The sequence below is a fragment of the Tyto alba genome, unplaced genomic scaffold, assembly GCF_018691265.1.
Source record: "Tyto alba isolate M040663 unplaced genomic scaffold, T.alba_DEE_v4.0 Super-Scaffold_40, whole genome shotgun sequence".
Lineage (NCBI taxonomy): Eukaryota > Metazoa > Chordata > Aves > Strigiformes > Tytonidae > Tyto > Tyto alba.
Genome location: NW_024881316.1, coordinates 15940581 through 15962470, shown reverse-complemented (window position 1 = coordinate 15962470; position 21890 = coordinate 15940581). Strand labels below are relative to the sequence as shown.

General features: G+C 35.1%; 1 protein-coding gene across 4 annotated transcripts in view; it reads left to right on the top strand.

The window, feature by feature from the left end:
* MYO6 (myosin VI) overlaps positions 1-20617 on the top strand; it is a 106909-nt gene extending 86292 nt beyond the window's left edge. The window contains exons 29-35 of one of the 4 annotated variants that reach the window (XM_042802982.1): positions 1599-1628; positions 2093-2131; positions 5715-5818; positions 7163-7294; positions 10856-10882; positions 13115-13333; positions 14775-20617. In XM_042802982.1, the coding sequence (XP_042658916.1) occupies positions 1599-1628; positions 2093-2131; positions 5715-5818; positions 7163-7294; positions 10856-10882; positions 13115-13333; positions 14775-14974 (751 nt within the window). In that variant the 3' untranslated portion in view covers positions 14975-20617. The remainder of the gene's footprint in view (positions 1-1598; positions 1629-2092; positions 2132-5714; positions 5819-7162; positions 7295-10855; positions 10883-13114; positions 13334-14774) is intronic. The other 3 variants (XM_042802983.1, XM_042802984.1, XM_042802985.1) reach the window with 3 other exon arrangements.
* Positions 20618-21890: the final 1273 nt, after the last annotated feature.

The window sequence follows — 21890 nt, the reverse complement described above, 5'->3', positions numbered from 1 at the left end:
AGAAAATTCTTTTAATTTCACCTTTGATTATATTTTGTTCTTTTTGTTTGTTTGTTTTTTGTTAAAACAAACTAAAATGTTCCCCAGACCTCAGTATCTTCTACTGAAATCCAAGGGTAGATTTCCACTTAACTGCAGGAATCGGCTTAAAGGTAGAAATTGCAGGAATTCTGCTCTGAAATGAAAACTATATATTGGGTTGAACAAAACATGTAATTTAAGAATTTAAACATAAATTCTCAGGACTTATTTAAACTGATGCCAATCAAAGTTTTACTGGAGTCTAACAAGTTATATTCTGCCATTTTCTGGATTCAAGACTTGCATATTTTCATATCATACAATGAAATCACTGTGACTTTTATGTGTGTATATTTCCCTTTTCTGTTAAATTTTTCTGTAGTTAGATAAATCACGTACCATTCCATACTGAATTCATGCAGTGTGCTGGTTCTACAGTGTTATCACACAATTTTGTAAAAAATTGTTTCATGATTACACATTGGCATGAATAAAAAGGTATTTTCCAGTGTGCTGTGCTACCAGTGGACTGAAAATAGTAAGAACAAGGTGATTTTTATGTGTCATATTGAAGGAATTCTTGTATTTTGCTTGTTTTTAAGGAACATGGGATACTTGGTTGTTATATTTGAAAATGAGTAGCCTCCACTTTATTTCTTTTCTGCTCAATACCTTGCTACATTCACCATTACTTTTCATACCTATTTAAAGGTTGATAAGTGTTAGTAGTTTCTTTGAAAAATATACCTGTTGGCTCCTGTCAAAGAAAAGTTGTTTGTTCTGGCAGTAGACACAACATTTTTATTTGTGCTTATTCTGTGCTGGATATGCTGGACCTCTCCTGGCTTCATCCAATTTTATTACTCATCCATAATTTGAAAGCATGCATAATAAGGGCTTTACTGCACATAGGGGTAGATAAACAGAAGTGTTCAGCACTGAAGTAAAAAATCAGTTAAATAATAAATACTTGTTTTCAACTGTGCTATATTTTTAATTTATGTGGCTTATTGAAACATACACTATAGCATATAGCACCAAAATAAGCTAGGCTCAGTGAAGGTGGTATATCTGTTCTGTGTGTTGTGTTGGAACAATCCGGATAAGTTCTAATTCACTGCTAAATGTATGTACCTGTGGGTCTTCAGTGTGGCAGTTAGACTCAGTGTCTTTTCACAGTTTGCGTGAAGAAGCTATATGTCCTGTTCCCAGAGTAGCTACATGATGATTGCTGTCATTTCTTGTGGTATGCTTATCCAGGCATAAAATATATCAGCAGCACGTCTCAAAATCTTTGATTTTTGAAAGATGGGGTGGTGGGGGCAGAGAGGGTGAAGGAAGTTTTCATTTGTACATTTTTTTTTCTGGATTATCTTAACTTTTTAAAAATAATTTAACATTCATGTTTGAATGAAAAAGGTGAAGAAAAAAGGTGTATATAATCCTGTTTCTCAGTACAAAAAAAAAAAAAATACTAAATAGAGAACAGGAAATACTGACATACTTTTTCCCACTTCAGACTATTAGAAAGGTAACTAGGAAGTAGTCTGTCTAACATAAGTATCTTCTATTTGCAGAGCCAATGGAACAAAGCTGCAAATGACTGCGTATGACCTTTTTTTCCATTTGAATGCTCTAACAGAAAAAAAACCCCACAACACTAATTCAAAGGAAATTGATATTGTCCTCTTACTTACTAATACCCCATAATGATCTTTATTGGCATGCACCTATAAACTTTAAATCAGTTTGTAATAAATTATATCCACTACTTTGTTTATGTCTAATAAACAAGCTAATAATCTAATATACCTATTAATATACATTTAAAGGTGATTATATAATTAACGTAAACTTTTTCACATACCATCTGTTTTTCACTTCCCTGTATGATCTATTGCTCTTTACCGAATCAGGGGTGCATTGGAATGGAAATTATTTAAAATGAGTAGCCACTTTTTTCGTGCATTTGAATTAGCTTCAGTTTGGTTGGCAAGAGACCTTCACAGTTATAAAATCTGTTTATATATTAATATGTTTGGTTTATGCTTATTTATCAATTTTCTTGTAGGGAACAAATGGCCACAGAAATGTCAGAAATATTGTCTAGGTAGGTGAGAAGACAACACCAAATGAAACAATCATTTTATAAAAAGAAATCACACATGAAATGAGTTGAATTATTATGGAGTGGAAAATAATGGAATCTGGCTTTTTTTAAATGCTAAGCAGATAAATTATTTCTTTCAGATAAATTTCCTTTATCAACACTGTTTTTCAGCAATTGTTTTTCTGCTATTTTAACTGATTATATTAAAAAAAGAGTAAGAATAGCTCAAGTACCCTGGTATTCTGTGTAATATGGTAATATTCCGCCAGCTCTCTTCTCTTTTCACCTTTCTTATAATGATAATAGAAAACTAGGCTGCACATCTTTTGAAGGAGTATTTCTACAGATTCAGCATAGAGTTAATTAAGTTATTTAATGTTAATGTAACTGTTAATGCTTTTAATAAGAAAATATTCTAGTTATAATTCCCTTTAAATAAAAGCAGTTTTGAAAATTACCATATTAAAACCCCTCTTAAGACATCTGAACATCTCCTGAGATTTCTTGAATGCTAATGCAAGATTTTATGCACAGAGCAGGAGGAAAGTAGCATGAAGGTTTAGATCTGAATACAGTTCTACTGGAACAGTCTCATACTGATTTGTGTTAGAATACTAATTCTCTGTTGTAAGAAATCGTTATAATGTCCTCCATATCAGTGAGGAATTCAAAAGCGTTTTGTGCAACTTGAGGACAGAAGTAACCTTTTGACATTCATTTTCTGAAGCTTACATAGGAAGTGAAATTATTTAGAGTTTTTAGAAGTGAATCTGTTGTTAAGCTAATATTCTGTGTATATAGAGTCTGAAGATGATTGGTCTTACATGATTGATGGGTTTTGTAGTTGTAGCTTTAATTAGGAAGACAGCTGTTAACTAAACTTGTTTCTTGCAGTGGTATTTTAAGAATAGGAATAAACAATGTTGTGTGTAATTAAGTTGGCATGTAAATTTAGGTAGCTAGATTGTACAGCATATATTGACATAGTTCCAATGACAGTGGCCAATTCCTCATGTGCAAAAAAAAAAAAAAAAATCACAAAACTTTGGAGCAAACTCAGAGGCTCTGCGTTTTGGTTGAGTTAAAAAATGTAATACTTCTTACTACATGCTTGTTTCATTATTTTTTTTTCACTTTTCATATACTGGAAATTTTTGACTTGAGGCTGATTTTTTTTAAGTCTGTAATACTGTTTATGATACATAACTTTGTCAGATTGAACAGTGAAGACTGATTGTCAAGTATGATGCTGCTCTTACTGCCAGACTATTATGCTTAAAGTCATGTAGAAAACAAGAGAGTGATCTGCAGAGTGTAGAGTAGTATGGTAATTGAAAGACTAAGTCATTCAATTGGATTAGCATTCTTAAAGATTACTAGTTTAACTAGAGAACTTGCAGTCTGGTTCTGCTACTCTAAATTATTTAGCAAACTCTTAGAGTGGTGGGTAGTGTTGCTAAATAAGGAAAATCCTTAGGATTTGTCAAATTAGGTACAAGGAGGTTAGACACCAGGCAGTGCAAACTACATTTAGCAGCAATCATTTAACGTCCTACAGGTATGCCAGTGATAACAAAATACCAAAACATGTATATATTTTGAAGGACACTGTCTCATGATTTGTTTTACACTTTGTTGTGGTTTGAGCCTGGTCGTCAGCCAAACACCATGCAACCGCTCTCTCCCCCTTCTCCTCCAGAAGTGAGAAGGGACAGATGAGCCAGGCTTGGGGTTTGAGATAGGATCGGGAGGGGAAAATCAATCTTTATGGTCATGAACAATAGGCAGACTCATTAGGAGAAGAAAAAAAGGACATACATTTATTATAGACATAAGTAGTGCTAAGAGTGAGGAAAAGTTCCCATCCCTCAGCTATGTGCTGATTAAAAATCAAAGAAGTAATTTTTTATGTCACACTTCTAACATACCATAACTGGAAGCTCTTTGTTGACTCAGATTAGTAGTATAATAGGTATAATTAAGCTGATGCTGCATTAAACAGTAAGATTCTGCAGTTTTAATTACATTTGATGAGATGTTTCAGTTCTCCTAAGAACAACTTTTAGTTAAACAAATTGCTTTATTCTATGAAACCTAAATTGTGTTTGTTATTTCTGCTTTCACAACTGCTATATCTACGTGGAGGAATTTTTCACATAAAATATATTTATAACCTATTAACTAAAAAGTGAAGATAAACAACATAGAACTTAATAGTACCACATGAGATCTTCTGGAAAAATAAACTTGAAAATAATATTCACTGGATTACGAATACTGTAATAAAGTAACAGTCCCACAAAGATACTGTTGCACTAACAGGCTTTAAATGAAAAGGCCTGGTTTCTTCTGTTTTTTTCTCTCGTGAATTTTTAATGTGACGTACTGCATCAAGCATTTTGCTACCCTGTTAAAGATCTAGTTTCTTCTGAACAAATCGGCTCAGATCCTGAAGGATAATTCAGTTTGCCTCATGTTCTTAGTCATAGGCATTAGCAGAGGTTGGTAAAATCATGTGTCTGGTCTTGAATTCCTTAAGAGTTTAAAAAGTATTCTGATTGTCACTGTATGTTAGTGTTTTGAACTTAGTTTATATGCAGATAATCCATGGGAGGTTTTCTGTTCCTAAGGGGAGTTCTTCTGCTTCTTAGCCATATCATTTTTAAGGAGAGAAAAATAATTGAGGTTTATCTTTATACCTATGCGTGCAATGTTTGTTTGTTACATGGATAACCTTATACATACTGTTAAAGATGATTGAGATTTTAATAATAATTTGTCACTTGCGTTTGCTGTTGGCTTTATTGCATACTACATACATGATGAATACTTTTTGCCTTTGAAAAACACTTATTTCTGGTATGAGTCTTTTTATACTGGCTTCTGAGTGGTCTTTTTTTCTTTGGTATCTCTTGATGATCCTCCTCTCCTCTCCGTTCCTCCCCCTCTCCTCCCCCCAGTAAATATTGCTTTTCTCAGGCAGCTTCTATACAAATAACATAAAATTAATTTGCTTTCCTCTCTCAAATTAGACTTTTGCCAAAGATACAGAATATTTTCTCTAGTCTTGGAACAAGGATTTTTTCTTAATCTACTTTTGAAACAGCAGAGGAAATGCCTTTTCTCCCTTCTTAACTTCTTCAGAAATATTTTTCCTTTTATGTTTATTGAATGGAACTGAAAATTTATGTAGCCTCTCTTTGTTGTCTGTCTTAAGCATCTTGGCTAGTACTAAGAAAAATCTTCATCAGCGTGGGGTGAGGTAAAAATAAACAGAGTATGCATCTTTTCACACATAAGCGCTAACTATTAATGAATTCTTTTTAATCTCTAGGCAACCAATCAGCTTCAGATTATTATATCATTTTGGGCATAAAAGATGCTTTCACTTTCTCTTAATCATTTGAATATCTTGGAAATAATATGGTACTTTGCCTTTGAATTCACTGTCTCTGTTGCTGATTTTCATTGTAATAAGCGTGCTGCAGTGATGATCATGGGATCTGTTCCTCCTTTTGTAACAACTCCTCCTTCACACTTTAAAAGTTTTTTCTTTATTTGTTTGGTTTTTAAATCATTTTAGGGGTCCTTCAGTTCAAGCCACAAAAGCCGCTGCTGGTACTAAGAAGCATGATCTCAGTAAGTGGAAATATGCAGAGCTTCGTGATACAATCAATACATCTTGTGGTAAGTTTGTTTTTCTTTTTCTTTGAGAAAGAAGTCAAGTTGTAGTTGCATGAAGGGTGTTACTTTCTTCCTGTGACACAGATTAAATCTTGCTCATGAATTTATTCATTCTGAATGAATGTCAATTTAATTTAAAAAAATTGTGTTACCCCCAAAGAGAACAGCAAAATAAGCTATTTCCATATTGAGGAAACAATTTCCTTTGTTACCTCCTTTACTGACTATATATTTATGATGCTAAACTGCTTGGGCTGTAAATACATGTTGTAATTTCTTAATTAAATTGTCTCAGTTTTATGTATTTCCACAAAGGGAATAGTAGTTACTATATACTCAGAATTCACATGTTCTAAGACATTTTTTGCTATCACTTCTTGTTGTCACAAGAATCACAAAAAAGTAAATAAGTCATGTAAAGCACAGCATAAAATATTTTTTGTCTTAGATGTTCAGATTATTTTTTAATTTTCATAATGTGTAACTTCATTTGGGAAGCTCACAGTTGGGACATTAATTACTTTTCTCCCAGTGTTATGAAGGTAGAAACAGATAAGAATTATTCCTTTATTAAATATTACTGTTTCTTCCTGCATCTGACTGAAAGCAGTTGGTTAATTTCTGATTTAAGATAACTCAGAATTTCTCCCTAGATGTAGAAATTGGAAACAAAGTTATTCTCTCTATCTGTATTTAAAACCCAAAGTTAGCTGCAAATTCTAACTGTGTCTCTATGATTTTACATATGCAAGACTGGAGCAATGCTTTCAGCTCAATAGGCGGAGCAGTAATACATGGTGCTGATGTACTTTCATCCCTAGTGAAGCCAGTTTTGGATAGTCTTAGGTGACTAACAAAAAAGCCTTGCAATCGTTCAGTCTCTTAATATTATGAAATTCAGCAAAATCAAAATACATTTAATGAAGTGAAAAAAGAACCTAGATCTGAGCAGTCAAACTGCTGATTTTCTTCAGCTGCAGAAATAAAGTTCAGTGGTGAAATTTTATCTGTTTCTGTACTGCTTGCATTGTGATAATGTCAACAGGCAAGTTTAGTGAAGTGAAAATTTTATTTGTAGCATTTCACTGCTGCAAATCTCACGGTAGAACAGCTACTTTGGGGACTGCCATGGCTCTGAAGGAGAATAGTATATATAGCACTCCAAGGGACTTTCTGGGCCATAAAATACAGGCCCTGTTGCTGCAGAGAATGAGTGTTTATTATATTATACTATAACATATTAGTTTTACAACATGATTAAAATTATTTACCTATCAAATTAGAAAAGCATCTCATACTTTTTCTGATTTTTCTCACTTATCCCTTCCTTCCTCATTTTTGAGCCAGATATTGAATTATTGGCAGCTTGCAGAGAAGAGTTTCACAGAAGACTAAAGGTATATCATGCTTGGAAATCCAAGAATAAGAAACGCAATGCAGAAACAGAACAGCGTGCTCCCAAATCAGTCACAGACTATGGTGAGGAGATACAATTTTGTGTTTATAGTAATTTTGGTGACAGTATTCTAAAGAAAACATTTCTAAAATGAATTTTTGGTGTTACTAGGTTAAGGGAAATTCTTGGGTTTTTAAAGAGTATTTTTATATTGATTTAAGGTAAATATTTTGAAAAGATTGGAACTAGCAAATACTTTGCAGAAAGTAAAATACTTTCAGGAAACCCAGATATATGTACTGAATAGCTCTCCCTAAAACCTTTACTTACGCCAACTCATCTGTTAAAAATAGTTCTGGACCTGCTGGTGCAGTTGCTGGTGTGTTTGCTAAATGTTCATAGCTGTGCTACTTAATCTTATGGAAGATACTTTTCCATTTGTGAAACTGCGGTTTGCATTTTGAGTCTCCTCGGTCTTTCCTTTTTAGGTTGTTCATACTATTTCTGACCTCTGTAATTACAAACGTTGCTTTCTGAGAGTGGTTATTGGTAGTTCAGAACAGAGAATTACACCTAGGGATAGAACAAAGTTTCTAAAAATAGTTAGAATCATAGAATAGTTTAGGTTTGAAAAGACCTTTAAGACCAAGTCCAACTGCAACCCTAACACTACCAAGTCCATCACTAAACCATGTCCCTAAGAGCCACATCTACACATCTTTTAAATACCTCCAGGGATGGTGACTCTACCACTTCCCTGGGCAGCCTGTTCCAATGCTTGACAACCCTTTCAGTGAAGAAATTTTTCCTAATATCCAATGTAAACCTCCCCTGGTGCAACTTGAGGCCATTTCCTCTGGATCTATCGCTTGTTACTTGTCAAAAGAGACTGACACCCACCTCACCACAACCTCCTTTCAGGTAGTTTCAGAGAGTGGTAAGGTCTCCCCTGAGCCTCCTTTTTCCTGGCCAAACAACCCCAGGTCCCTCAGCCGCTCCTCATAAGACTTGTGCTCTAGACCCTTCACCAGCTTCGTTATCCTTCTTTGGACACACTTCAGCACCTCAGTGTCTTGTAGTGAGGGACCCAAACCTGAAAACACTAGTGGAGATGGGGCCTCACCAGTGCCGAGTACAGCGGGACAATCGCTTCCCTAGTCCTGCTGGCCACACTATTTCTGATACAAGCCAGGGTGCTGTTGGCCTTCTTGGCACACTGCTGGCTCATATTCAGCTGGCTGTCAACCAACAGCCCCAGGTCCTTTTCCACCAGGCAAATTTCCAGCTGCTCTTCCCCAAGCCTGTAGCGTTGCATGGGGCTGTTGTGACCCGAGTGCAGGACCCAGCACTGAGCCTTGTTGAACCTCAGGTAATCGGCCTTGGCCTGTCGATCCAGCCTGTCCAGATCCCTCTGTAGAGCCTTCCTTCCCTCAGGCAGATCAACACTCCCACCCAAGTTGGTGTTGTCTGCAAACTTACTGAGGGTGCACTCAATTTCCTCATCCAGGTCACTGATAAAGCTGTTAAACAGAATGGGCCCCAGTAATGAGCCCAGGGGAACACCACTTGTGACCGTTCTCAAATAGTCCATCTATCAGAGAATTGCATGTGATATCTTTTTTTTTTTTTGGTGTTGTAAAAAACAGGATTGGAAGGAATCACGCTGTGTTATGTAATTCACTGTTACATTTGGGGTCCAGACAAAACAAAAAGTGTTGGTGATAAGGGTGGTTTTTCTCATGCTTTTATTTTTTTTGTAAGGTATATAGACATACATACTTTTAAAAGGTGGAAATAATTTCCTCACATCACTGTAAGCCTTAGATAGTTCAGCTTACATTCTCTTTTTAAAAATTCTATGAGTGTTCACATTGCAAGTTTTGATTTTGATTACAGGATGACAAATTTTGCATAGTCCCTGCTTTCTTATTAGACTGTCATTCTGCTGATTTCACAGATGGATGTTTATTGTCAAAGGAATACACTAATGACAATATGTGACTGCCTTTTAAATTCAAAAAGAAGGTGTAGGAGTTAACATGTTTAACACGGCCAGACCTGAAAATTGCCCAGTTTCTGGAGTGATATTTGCAGAGTGGATTGTTATTCTTTTTCCCACCACCTCACCACCTGAGTCCAGTGATGGCCTGGTATGAAAGGAATCTAAGAAATGAACAGAATCACAGCAAATGGATATAATAATTTAGTCAGATCTTTCCTGCTGTCTTCTGGTTCTATGATTTTTGTGTTCCTGACCACACTTAGTGGGAGAGGAAGGGGAGGATGGAGAGAAGATGCTCTCCCCAAAATCCTGTTGGCCTGGGATTAAAGCATTGTTCTGGCACATGGGGGATACAGCTCCCAGGGTATACAGCTACCCTACTTACTCTTGGTGTTGGTGCTTATACACAGATGTCTCCTCCTTCTTGATTCATTTACTGAGTTATGCATTGCTTGAGCATTACCTGAGAATTTGAGCTTTTCAGGGAACTTTGCTGCAGGTATATGGCAGGTGAAATCTGGACCCCTGGAAAAGATGTTATCAAAGAATGGGTCCTTGTAGCCAGGCCTCATAACGTGGATGTAAGTCCTTAAGAGAGCTTATGACTGAAACAGCAGGAAAAGACATTTTAAGTACTTCTGCAAAGCGGTAAGTTGCTTTGAATTTGAGCTCGCAAGTTCTGTCTGGAGCTAAATAGATAAAATAAATATTCATGCACAGTATTGCTGATGGGAAGTATCAAAAAGCAGAAAATCTTTGGATTTGTGCAAATAAAGCCTGGAATATTTATGATCTCGTTACATTTAGTTAAGACATTTACAGTGTTCTTTTCAGTGTTTTTAATTGCATTTTTTTACTTCTCTTGACATATGGCTTCATATTTCTGAAGAAAAGTTAGAACATTGCAGTTCAGGAGAAGGTCACTGGTAGTGACCTTTAGAGACTCTTGTTAATGTCAGAAGTAATTCTTCCTATTGGAAATAATTACACTACATGGGCATTTCACATCTATGTATTATAATGATCTGAGAAGGTAGTAAGAAGGAACTCTGATTTCTTAGATGTTTAAGCTAAATGTCTTTCAGGTGTCGGTGGATGTGTGCTTCAAATGATATAGTTTCTTCTTTCTATTTTTTCATTGATGTCATATAACTTTACAGGTATCCTTTAATGCATACATTCATTATAGAAGCTAAACACTGATTTGTCTATTATAATTGGAATAGGCAGATGTGGTATTAATAGAGTTATGGAAATTTATTCCTAGAAGAAATGTCAAAAATTAAAGGTACTACATTAATTAACTAGCAGATTTATCACAGCAATCTGTATTTAGCATGTATACAACTGAAGTTTTGCAACAGGCATCAAAAATCACTAAACTCATCAATTTCAAAATGAAATCCTAATGAAAATAGAAGCCGTGGGAGATCTATGAAATTTGAGAAAAGGAGATGTTTTATATGTGTCAGTGAGCAGAAAATGATTAGAAATACTTAGCTCAACGTTTGTCTTTATTTTGTAACTAGAATTCCCATTTGTCTGTCATCAGCACTGGTGAAAAATGTTGAATTAGTGAAACTGTAACTTATGAAGGATCAGCACTTTTATGTTTTGTTCAACATGTAATATTTGTTCACAGATTTTGCACCATTTTTGAGCAACTCACGTAAGTGGGGAGATGGTTATTTAAGCTAACTTTGAAGAATAGGAACACTTGAGAGCTATATACTAACATTAATTAATCCAGTGTTTTGCTACACGTCTGCATAGAATCTAATAGTTAAAAAATTCTATTTTACAATTTGACAATGTTATTCAACTGATGGTAATGATAAGTTACTCTAGTAATTTATGAATGAACTGTACTGCTTATCATCATGAGATCCTACCCATTTGAGCAGTCATGGGAAGGAAGAATGAAATAACCTTTTTATGTAGGTTATTTGAAGGTATAAATTTATATTTTTTTTCTCTTGTTTTCCCCCCTCCTGCTTCCCCCCTCCCCCTCGAAGAAATACCATGCTCGTTCTAACATTTTTTTTACTGTCAGTACATGAACTTCTGTTGTAGCAAAACTCTGGAATCAATATAACAGCTATTTTCCTAGCACACATACTAACATTCAGGTGATGGTTTCTTTTGAATAAAGAACTGAAATTCCATAGCACTGAAAAGTAGAGGCTACATTGGCTGCTTAGCATTCCTGCCCTCTAGATTCTTCTTGGATTTAGGTATGTGCAGGGGTAGAAATAAGCCTTAGCAATTACCACTGCAGTGCAAAAAGCGGCAATACTAAAGCACTGGTGTGCTGTGATAGATGTTCAGACAATTTTCAGAAAATAGAATTTATTGCTTATAAACTGTAAACTATGTCACCTTGTAAAATACATGCTTTATCAGAGTTGATGTATAAAAGTAGCATTTACCTATTAAAATGTTTCTCTTTGTGTATGTAGACATGGAAAAAAAAATTGGGGGTGTTATTAGTATAGTACATATATTATTTCTTTTAAGATTCTGGTCTTCACATTTAGAAAAAGTATATTTTTGCTTGAATCTAAGTGGAAGAAGTTTCAAGGTACAGTTGCTAGTCTATTAGTCTTGTGCATAACTATAAAAATACATTAGTAGAAGTGATTAACATTTTTCATTTTATTAAATTTTAGCTCAAAAATTAGCCTTGCTGCTTAATAGACAAGGGACGAAAAAGAAATTCACTGTGAATTATTCACTTTATGCTGAAACATGGAACTGTTAATACTGATTCTCTTTTGTAGAGATGGCATAGATTCACATTCAGAATTTCTTGAATGGTATTTGTAACAGTGGTGTTGTAAACCACTAAAATAAGATCAGTAATAAACTTTTGCAAGAGGCAGTTATTAAAAGAAAGGATCTTGCCTGTAAGAGCATTTACTATTTAAAACTGATTATGATAGTGTATACATAACATTAAGAAGGTCGATCAGCTGATGAGTTAACATAGACAGTGTTTGCTTTTATTTGAAAGAAAGTTTCTCTTTGAAGTCTGAAATGTGCGGGACTGAGGGAATCCAAAAATGCACACGGGAAATGTTTATCAAAAATACGTATGAAGCTTGAAAAGATTTTGTGTAACTCTGCATCTAGAAATTTGGTCTGTTGATCTTAATGGTCTGAAAGAAACAATTTATTGAAAAAAGAAAGCAGCTGGAGAATAGTTCTAGTGCTAGAGGCTAGTACACAGGAATCTGGGCAAAAAGTTACATTTGGTGGCAGCTTTGTAATAAGCAGTATTTGTTGTCAATATGTCTTAACAAATTAGTAATTTCTAACAGTATTACACCCCCTCTGTGCTGAGTGTCAAAAATCTTCAAGTGCTGCTTTGTATTTTGTAACTGAAAATGCTTCTTTGCACTGTGACCTTGATTTACAAAGAGGTAGACTGAACTAGAGCAGTTACTGATTAATGTTTCTAGTTCATAAGAAATTTTATATGGGAAGTTTTACCTTAAATATTGATTTAAAGCAGAATGTGTTATTCTACTCACTTTGTTTTGTCTAAATGTACCCAATGCCATTGAGCGATCTATAGAGCAACATATAGATGAAACAGTTAACATAAGCCTTTCCTCACCAGTGTTGTAGCTGTAGTGATCAATAGAATGCACATTATATGAGATGGGAGTACTTTTTAGGTTTGATGAGACTTCAGAAGATGTATTCAGAAAGAATCTCTCAGGTTTTTGAAGGTTTGGTTTGGTTTGTTACTTGTTTTTGGGCGGGGGTTTGTTTTGGTTTTTTTTATTTTTACTTTGCTGATTAATCAAGTCATAATACGGCTTTCTTGTTTTCTATTTTTTTTTATTTGCTTGGTTTTTTGTTTTTTTGGGGTTTTTTTTTTTTTTTTGTATGATAGCTCAGCAGAACCCGACAACCCAGCTACCAGCCAGACAAAAAGAGATTGAAATAAACAGACAGCAGCGTTACTTTCGCATTCCCTTCATCCGTCCTGCTGACCAATACAAAGATCCCCAGAACAAGAAGAAGGGCTGGTGGTATGCACATTTTGATGGGCCATGGATTGCTCGACAAATGGAACTTCATCCTGACAAGGCACCCATTCTCCTTGTAGCAGGTTGGTATTGAAAGCAAAATTCAAATCTTGAAAAGGTTCAGAGCTGATAATTTACTTTAGAAAAAGAGGCTGATGATACAGTTCTCCCAAGTTGTATCCTCTTTTTTTTCATCAGTGGTTATTGTCTGGGCAGAATTTGAGGATTTGGGACTGCTGTTGATGGTGTGGCCAAATGTTACAGAATATCACTTAGAGATGTAACTGGTCACATGTTTTACTTGTACGTGTACTTTAATCTGGGAAATCATAGACAGAGTAGGAATCCAAATGTAAATGGTTTTATTATTAAGGGTCCTCAGATTATTTGCTGAACTGGAGACAGCGTGAAGATGAAACATCACAATTTATCTGGAAAAGTTCTACTCACCATTTTATAGGTTTTTAGTTAACATTGAAAATTTACAGCAGTTTGTATCAAGACAATTTGCACATATGATATATTGTCTTTCCATAGTATGGTGCTAATAGCAAACTGATGCTTTTACCATATTGATGCTGCCTAATATGGGAGAATAACTTTTTAATCTTAAACATTTAAAATAAAAACTACGTGTGGCAGTGGATAGGTAGAGATTTATCTGTTATTGAAATGTGTCCTCCTTTTCTGGAGGATAATTGAAGGGGGTGAAAATGCTGGAGAGATGCTGTTTACGTTCTGTGTTTTGAGTTTTTGTACTTAACTTGGGGACTGAGGAGAAGGCCCGTGTTTAGCTTCAGCACGGTGCTTTACTAGCAACAAAAGTTCCTTTGTGTTCTTCTAACTATTTTTAATGGAATTACTTATACCAACTGTTGCCTGCTCAGTGTCAAAGCCCATAGCTAAAAGTACTGTTGCTGTCACGAGTCCCACATTCAGTGGACCACCTATCAAAATACAGTGAGTGAGCTACGTTTGCCATTTCATTGGATTCCCTGTGTCAATCCCATTTGGAAAAAGCTGTTTGTTTAGCGTGGGAGGCTGACAGATTAAGAATACTGGCTGCTGGATCAAAAGTCTCGAGTTCCTAGTCACTTTGCTACCTTTAAACAAGTTAAATAATAACAGCAGTTCACTGTATAACTATGTCAAGCAGAAAGGCTGTGTAAAACAAGTGCAGTTGTGATCCTGTGGAGGATTTCAGGAAAATATATCAAGGTGATGATCTTTTGGGCTTCTTTCCTTTGTTCTTTTTTGCTTGCTTTTTTAAGCACAGTTTTGTCAGTTGTGGCATCTGATATGAGTTTATTCTGATACAGCTTTTCTGCTTTCTGTGTAAGAAAAGAAATAAATAAACAAAATATCAGCTTGAGGACTGATATCCCCATAACTCTGAAGTCTACTAACAAACTAGAGCTTGAGAGAGGAAATCCAACTAACAGAAGATCTAATCTTTGTTAATGGGACCTTTGAATGGTGTAAAAGCTTTAATAAAGATTTTTCCTTTTCCCTTACCCATTTCAGGTAAGGATGATATGGATATGTGTGAGCTTAACCTTGAAGAGACTGGCTTAACTCGAAAGCGAGGTGCTGAAATTTTGCCGAGACAGTTTGAAGAAATTTGGGAGCGCTGTGGAGGTATCCAGTATCTTCAAAATGCAATTGAAAGCAGACAAGCTCGTCCTACGTATGCTACAGCTATGCTGCAGAACCTATTGAAATAAATGGTCATTTTGCCCAGTAGCGTTTGAGAGGAGAACCCTTGGCCGTGCTACAAAGGGAAGAGTTCCTCTGGGCAACAGAGGACGTAAACATTCTATAATCATATTAGAGATGTTTAATATAAAGTGAACAGATTTTATTAATCATGTGGTTTGTTAATTTGTACTTTATGATGTTTAATTTGTGTAGTGAGCTCTACTAGGTATGAGGACCTTAAAGAAACTTCAGTCAGTGTAGTTTGTTGCATTTTGTTTATATGTTGCATTTTCTTTAACAGTTTCTGTTGTAACTCTTTTAACACTTTTAAGCAATCTGTCTGTACTTGGGTACATATTACAAAGAACTGCATTGCAACCACCTTGTTATAAAATCCCCTCTTTAAAACACTGAGTAGTTGGTTTCAACTGGTGGCCTAGTAAAGAGGATTACGCTGTTTCTAATAACTGGAATTGTGAGGCCTTAGCTTTGACTTCTATTCCGGAGAAGTTGGAGTATACTTTTATATAGTCTGAGACATTTTATGTCCTGATTTGAGAACTGATTGGTGTCTGTATTTACTGAGTTTTTCAGAGACTGATGGGAAATCCTCTTAAACTTGAGACCCGTAAATTCCTGTTTAATGTATTCTCTGTCTTGGTTTAAGAGAAATGGTTTTCTGTACATTCTGAGAAGAGCATTCATATATGTCAATATTGTGTAATATTGGAGGTACTCAAAGAATGTACTGCTCACTAGGGCTTATACTGCTTCTCTCTTAGTTTCTTTTTCTTTTTTAAGTACAAATTTCCTTTAGACTTCTATTTTTTCTCACCAAATTTCCATTAGGAATTCTTGGATAGTTTGTTTATCCAGGTAGTGTAATTTCAATATATTACTCAAAATTGTCCAAGACTTGTATCAGGAGGCATGTAAGAGTACAGATAGTGTAAAGGAGATATGTTCAGCTTTTTGTTGGCAGCGTAACTTAACTGAATAGTGAGGCCTGAGCCTCAGATGTCTTGTTTATTTTGATTGTAACAAGATGCTCAAGGTCTGCACCTTTTGTTAGACTGTATAAAAATTTGGTCCAGTAACATAATGCATCATCCTAGTACTATGTGCTGATGAAATAGCTACAATTTTTATCATACTGAAATACCATAGTGATTTGGACACTAGCTTTATCTTCATCTTTTCTGTCAAGCTTGTAACAGTTCCCTTATTAAGCAGTTTGTTTTGGGAGTTTTTGTGGGTGGGAGTTCTTAGTTTCATACGGTTTTAAGATGCATTTTGTTCACTTATGTGAACATTGTTCCACCACGCTGGCCATTATTTCAACAAGTTAAACTTGATTATTTATTATCTCTGTGATATGAATTTGAAATATAGGTAGCTTTATGTCCAATTACTTACTCAACCCGATTTAAAAATGAAGTTTTGCTATATGAATTGGCAAGGTTTGCTTACACTATAAAATAATTTCCTCACTGTTTACCTCTTGAAAACTTCAGTTTTTAAATGCACAAATATACCTAATTAATAACTTTCAAGAGGTACAGTTCTGTAGCACGGAGAAAGCTCCTGATGCATACATCCTTGCTGACCTTAGATTGTGCTTGCATGCCACTGTCTGCTGCTTGTTATAAATGCCCTCCTTGCTGTAATACATGCAGAGATACTTGAGTAATGCACTAACTCTGTCTGAATCCGTTGTACCAGGGAATCTCGGCTTCCACTGCGTACCCACTCGACTTTTTGGTCATGTGATTGCAAACAAGAAAATGTTTTCATTTTACCCAAATTTTCCACTGAAGCAGTAATTTTTGGCTGGAAGATGAGAGGAGAAGTGCATCAGGCTGCTGGCTACCAAGTTCTGTACAAACCTGTACAGTGTTGCATGTGTTTAAAGGTGCTGCTTATGAAATTTAGATTAGTGGTTTAATGTCTTACTGAATTTAGAACCAAAGTTTCAGAACTTCCAGTCTCCAGAAACTTAGCACTGCAAGAAGCTGTGATCGCTCATGCAATACAAGGAAGAAAAAATCACTGAACTGATGGGGCTGAGGTGCTCTATTCTGGATTTATGACTGTCTGGATTTAGTGTCTTAATTCTTTCAATCTCAGTGTATATATATATATATATAAAAATGGATCTTATAAGACTATAAGTCTTATAAGTCTTAAGTATGTGTGTGTATGTATATACACATATATATGCTTAAACATTTTAGTATATGTATGTGTAAACATACTTGTGGGGAACCTAAATAAAATTAACTGAATTTTCCACTCTGTTCCTTTGATTATGCCAGGATTTCCATGACTGGCATCAGAAAGAAAATTCATTTTTCAGAATGGGGGTGTATAGGGATTCTTCTTAACTAAATAACTAACAAATATGAGCTATCAGGAAAATAAAATTGACTTCGAAGTAGTGGAATAAGAACTGGTGGCTGGATGTTCTCAAACTAGCTGTTCCCACCTCTCTGCACTGCTTCAGCAGTATGCCTGAGGCAAGCAGAAGATGCATTCCAAAAATCGGAGTATTCTAATTTGCACAGTGGCAGGCTGTTTGTTTTGTTTTGTTTTTTCCTCTCCGCACCAAAAGCAGCATCCGCGTTTAGTTTTACTGATCTTTTTGTGCAACAAAATCAATTTTCAAATAATTTCATAATTTTGGTTTTTGTTCTGTTTTGGTTTTTGCTAACATCAGGCAATATTCAGCTGCTTACCAGTTGTTTCTGTAGTCTCATCTACTGTGTCAGATAATTATACTGTTGGTTGATTTGGAGAGGAAATAAAAAAGCAGGGGAGGGGTTTAATATGTAGGACTGTAGTATTACTTAGTGCCCTTCTGATCTATGGTTATAGAGAAAAACCTCATTTGCTTTTTAAAGCAAAATGTTGGCTTGGTTCTGTGTGTTTGATTTTTTTAAAAAAAAAAATCTTCCTGCCTCTCAGTGAAGCTGTCTATTATAGCTGAGATCTTCTGCATGAAACACTCCACAAAACAAAGGAGAGGAAGCGAATCGCCGTGCTAGGCTGCATTCCTGACTAGGTGACCTAGGAATATGAATTTTCTAGAGAAGGCTACTTTGAAGATCACAAGGTCATTAAATACTTGTCTTTCACTCACTGATAAGATTGTTTTTCTTTACCTAGTTGAATCCTTTGGTTTTTTCTCCAAAATCTTTATTTAAAGTATTTAAATGACCTCCTAATACTGTACTGAAAATTAAAAAAAAAATAAATACATTCCATGCTGAAATCTCAGTTGTATCTCTCTTACCATTTTGTCTTTAAAGATTTAATTTAATTTACCCTTACTTATTCTGCTTTATGAGAAGGATAAAAAGATTTCTGTGCTGGAACTGCCTGCTGCTTTTCTGTCAGATGTTTATGGTACTTAAAACTACTCTAGTAACAATTTTGTCTTTAATTTCTAAGGTAAGTATTCCTCAAAAATAACATTCTGATATCTAAAAAATCTGATTTTGTTACCTTTGAGTCTTATGCCTCATTTCTCAGTATTTGTTGAAACAAGCATCTTTTTACTTTTATTACTATTTTTTAACCTTTATTGCTATCGCTTCCGACATATTTATCATTTGCTATGCTGTGTGCTGTTTGCATTTTTTCGTTTTAAATTTTGACTACCAGTGAGTAGTGAAACCAATTATGAGGCTTCAAGTTTGTATGGTGGAGGAAAAGCTTTATGTTTGGGGTAGAGATGTAGTGTTGCTTTTGTTTTGGTTTTGTTTTGGTTTTGGGTTTTGTCTTTTTTTAAAAGAGTGTTGTCAAACTTTCCCATCCTAAGAGCCAAATCAGAGTGGTATTTTTTTAATTTAAGAAGGTAGAAGTAATTCAGACTTTGGTATCTAGGAGATATAATTTTATTTCACTTTCCTTATGGCTTTCATCTCCAACTGTAGCTTTACATCAGTTTTAAGATAACATCACGTGTTTTAGTGTGAAATTAAATATCAGTTCGATTCCTTGTGAAATTTTCAAGTAAATAGTTTTATTATATTTTATTGAAATACAAAAGGCTTACATCCAGCAAATATATTTGGTAATTAACAGTTGAGAGTGATAAATACAATCATGAATAATCATTATTAAAATACACATTTAAAAATTACTTTATTTTTAAATCTGACTAGTGATAGATACTGTGAATTGAAATATACTAAACACATACAAAAATACATTTGTAATGGAAAAAAAATTGAATGCTTTTAGCATTCTTAATGCATTCTTAACTTACATGAGCAGTAGTGAAAAGCTAACATTTTTTGGCAGGGATGACTTCCAGTGCCCTGCAAGAAGTATTTTTAATGTACAGTTTTATTCTGAAGTGTTACGGTGTAAAACCACATCTTAGGTATCTTTTTTTTGTTGTTGGTTTTTTTTTTTTTTTTTTTTTTCCCTAGTTAAATAAAGTAAGTCAAAATACTATTTCAGCTGTAAAAATTTGACTTTGTGTTCTTGGTGCATTGCCTTCATTTGTACACAATCACCAGTTCTGGTGGTTTTGCCAGCAAATCTGTTTGTGCAGTTAATTGTTTGGAATTGGTAAACAGTTCTTTTCAGCAATAAGGTAAACTAAAGTTCAGCCTTTGCTGTGGTAACTGTGTGGTACAAAGTAAAAAGAATCGTCACTTAAATCATCTGCTATCCTGAATACATTACATGGAAGTTGCACATCTGAGTGAGGAGCTGTCATCCAGTTACAGTCATGGACTTGGTAGAAGCTCAGTTTGAGCTGTAAGTACAACTCCTGATATGCACCAAGCAGCAAACAGTGCCTGAACATTATGCAACACTGGTGCAGCATATACACAGAGATATTCTCAAGAAGATGATGGATCAGGATTGTGGATCCATAGAGCATAAATTACTAAACCTATACAGTACCTGATGGCCACCCATTGTCTGCTTAGATTTCTTCTACAAAAACTAACAGTTAATTTCTCAAAATGATCTGTGTGTATACTGAGTTTAAAGTGTATGCGCTTATGTGCGACTACACAATCTACTGGCTACTGGGAGGGTGCCTGTGAATATAAATCTCATGCCCTAAGAAGATGAAGCTGCAGGTATTGTGCCTCAGCAAAATGCCAGAAGTCTTAGGATAACCTGACAGTTTAACTGTCACCAGAAATTAAGCAGTGAAGTGTATATGTACGTACGTGTATATATAATATATTTATTAACAGAAAAATAGGAATCTGATGTTCACAGAAACCATTAAATTAATCCCAACCTCTGTGTGATTTGCAATGTAAGCGTTGTAGGGAGAGAATGGAAAAGTTCCCAAGTGCTTTTACTGTGGCCTTTGGTCAATGACAGCTCTTGTTTCTGTGTTTGCCACTTACAGTACTGTATGTAAGGAAGGTCAATAAAAGGGTGTAGAAATGTGGTAAAGTTTCATCAACATTTTTACCAGGATGGTTGTGACATACAATATTGGAAAAAATCACCGCTCAGCAAAATCTCTTTCTAGCACTTGCCTCTTAACTAAAAATACAGTTAAGTTGTGTAAGTACTGGATGCTTAGTGCATGCATCTTAACAGTGACTTCTTACCAATCAAATTTTAGACATGGTCAAATAGTTGGCCAACTTGGTCATGTTGATTTTCCTTAATAAAACATTTTAAACGTGTGCTGATTTTTAGAGCTAAATGTTATATCTTTAGGAATCCTTGATTTTTTTTCATATGCCTAATCAACTTGAAGTCCAGTCTCTCCACCTTCTTTTTTGAATACCTGTAAGAGAAACTCTCATAAGACATTTGAAAAGCATTTTTGAAATTGAGAATGCATTATTTAGCTACTGCTAATAGGGAAGGTCTCACCAAAATCTATTGAGATAGTTTCCAGTTCATTGTAAGGAGAAGTGAGTTAATCCTGAGGTTATTTTTTATATACTAAGTCATTGAGCTCAGAGTAAAATTATTATTTTTTCTTTCTTCGTGGTATAACAATGCTGTGCTTCTATATGAAATAAAAACGAGTTCCATCTATATCGTCATAATCTGAAGAACATTTTTGGCTGTAAAATAATTAGAATGCAATGTGCTACAAAAGAATCCATATCTAGAACATCTACAAGATTCAGTTACAGTAGATCTGGGATAAAATAATCTTTGGGACGCTCAGCTTCTGTGCACTGTTTTAAATGTAAGAGTGGCAACTGTGCCGTGCAAGCGTGTAAATTTGTAAAACCCGACGCCTGGTATTCTCAAACTCAGAGCACAGCACTTCAATCGCTGGATGGTATTTTAGGTCTTCTTTCCCCTGTGATTCTGGTAATGAAACACGAAATCTCTGATACTGGTAGGGGAGATCTAACCGAGCTACTTGTATTGTTGCTGTATTGTTTTAATCCAAAATTCCATTTGCTTGATGATCCACGTGACTGACATGAGGATGAAACGAATAGCAGTCTTTGCCTCAAATTTAATTTCAGTCATCCTTCTTGGTGGCTGAATCAGTTTTTCAGAGGATCGTGCTATGTGTCAGTTACTGGTTTTGATGAGCAAAGAATGCTGTATTTTATATAAATCTCAGAATCTATAATGACTTCCAGGTTTCATCTGAATGGCATCAAATGAAGCTGTCTTTGTCCATGCCGATTAGATTCAGCATTATAAAACAAGTTATTCTACCATCCTCTTATCCAGTGCTTTATTTCCAGTGCTTCTGAGCTGTTTTGTGTCAAATATTTCTGGATCCTCTAAGTTTGTTAAAACTGATCTTCTGTGTATCTGTTGTGACATGGTTCTTTTGCAAGCTTAGAGATTGTGAAGACTCCTTAGATGAGATCCTTTTTCTCCTAAAGGGTTAGATCCATTACTGAATTTTGCCAATAGTGCCTTGAAAAAGCCTACTCACCCATGCCATGTATGAACACAGATAAATGAATTTTGTAGAAA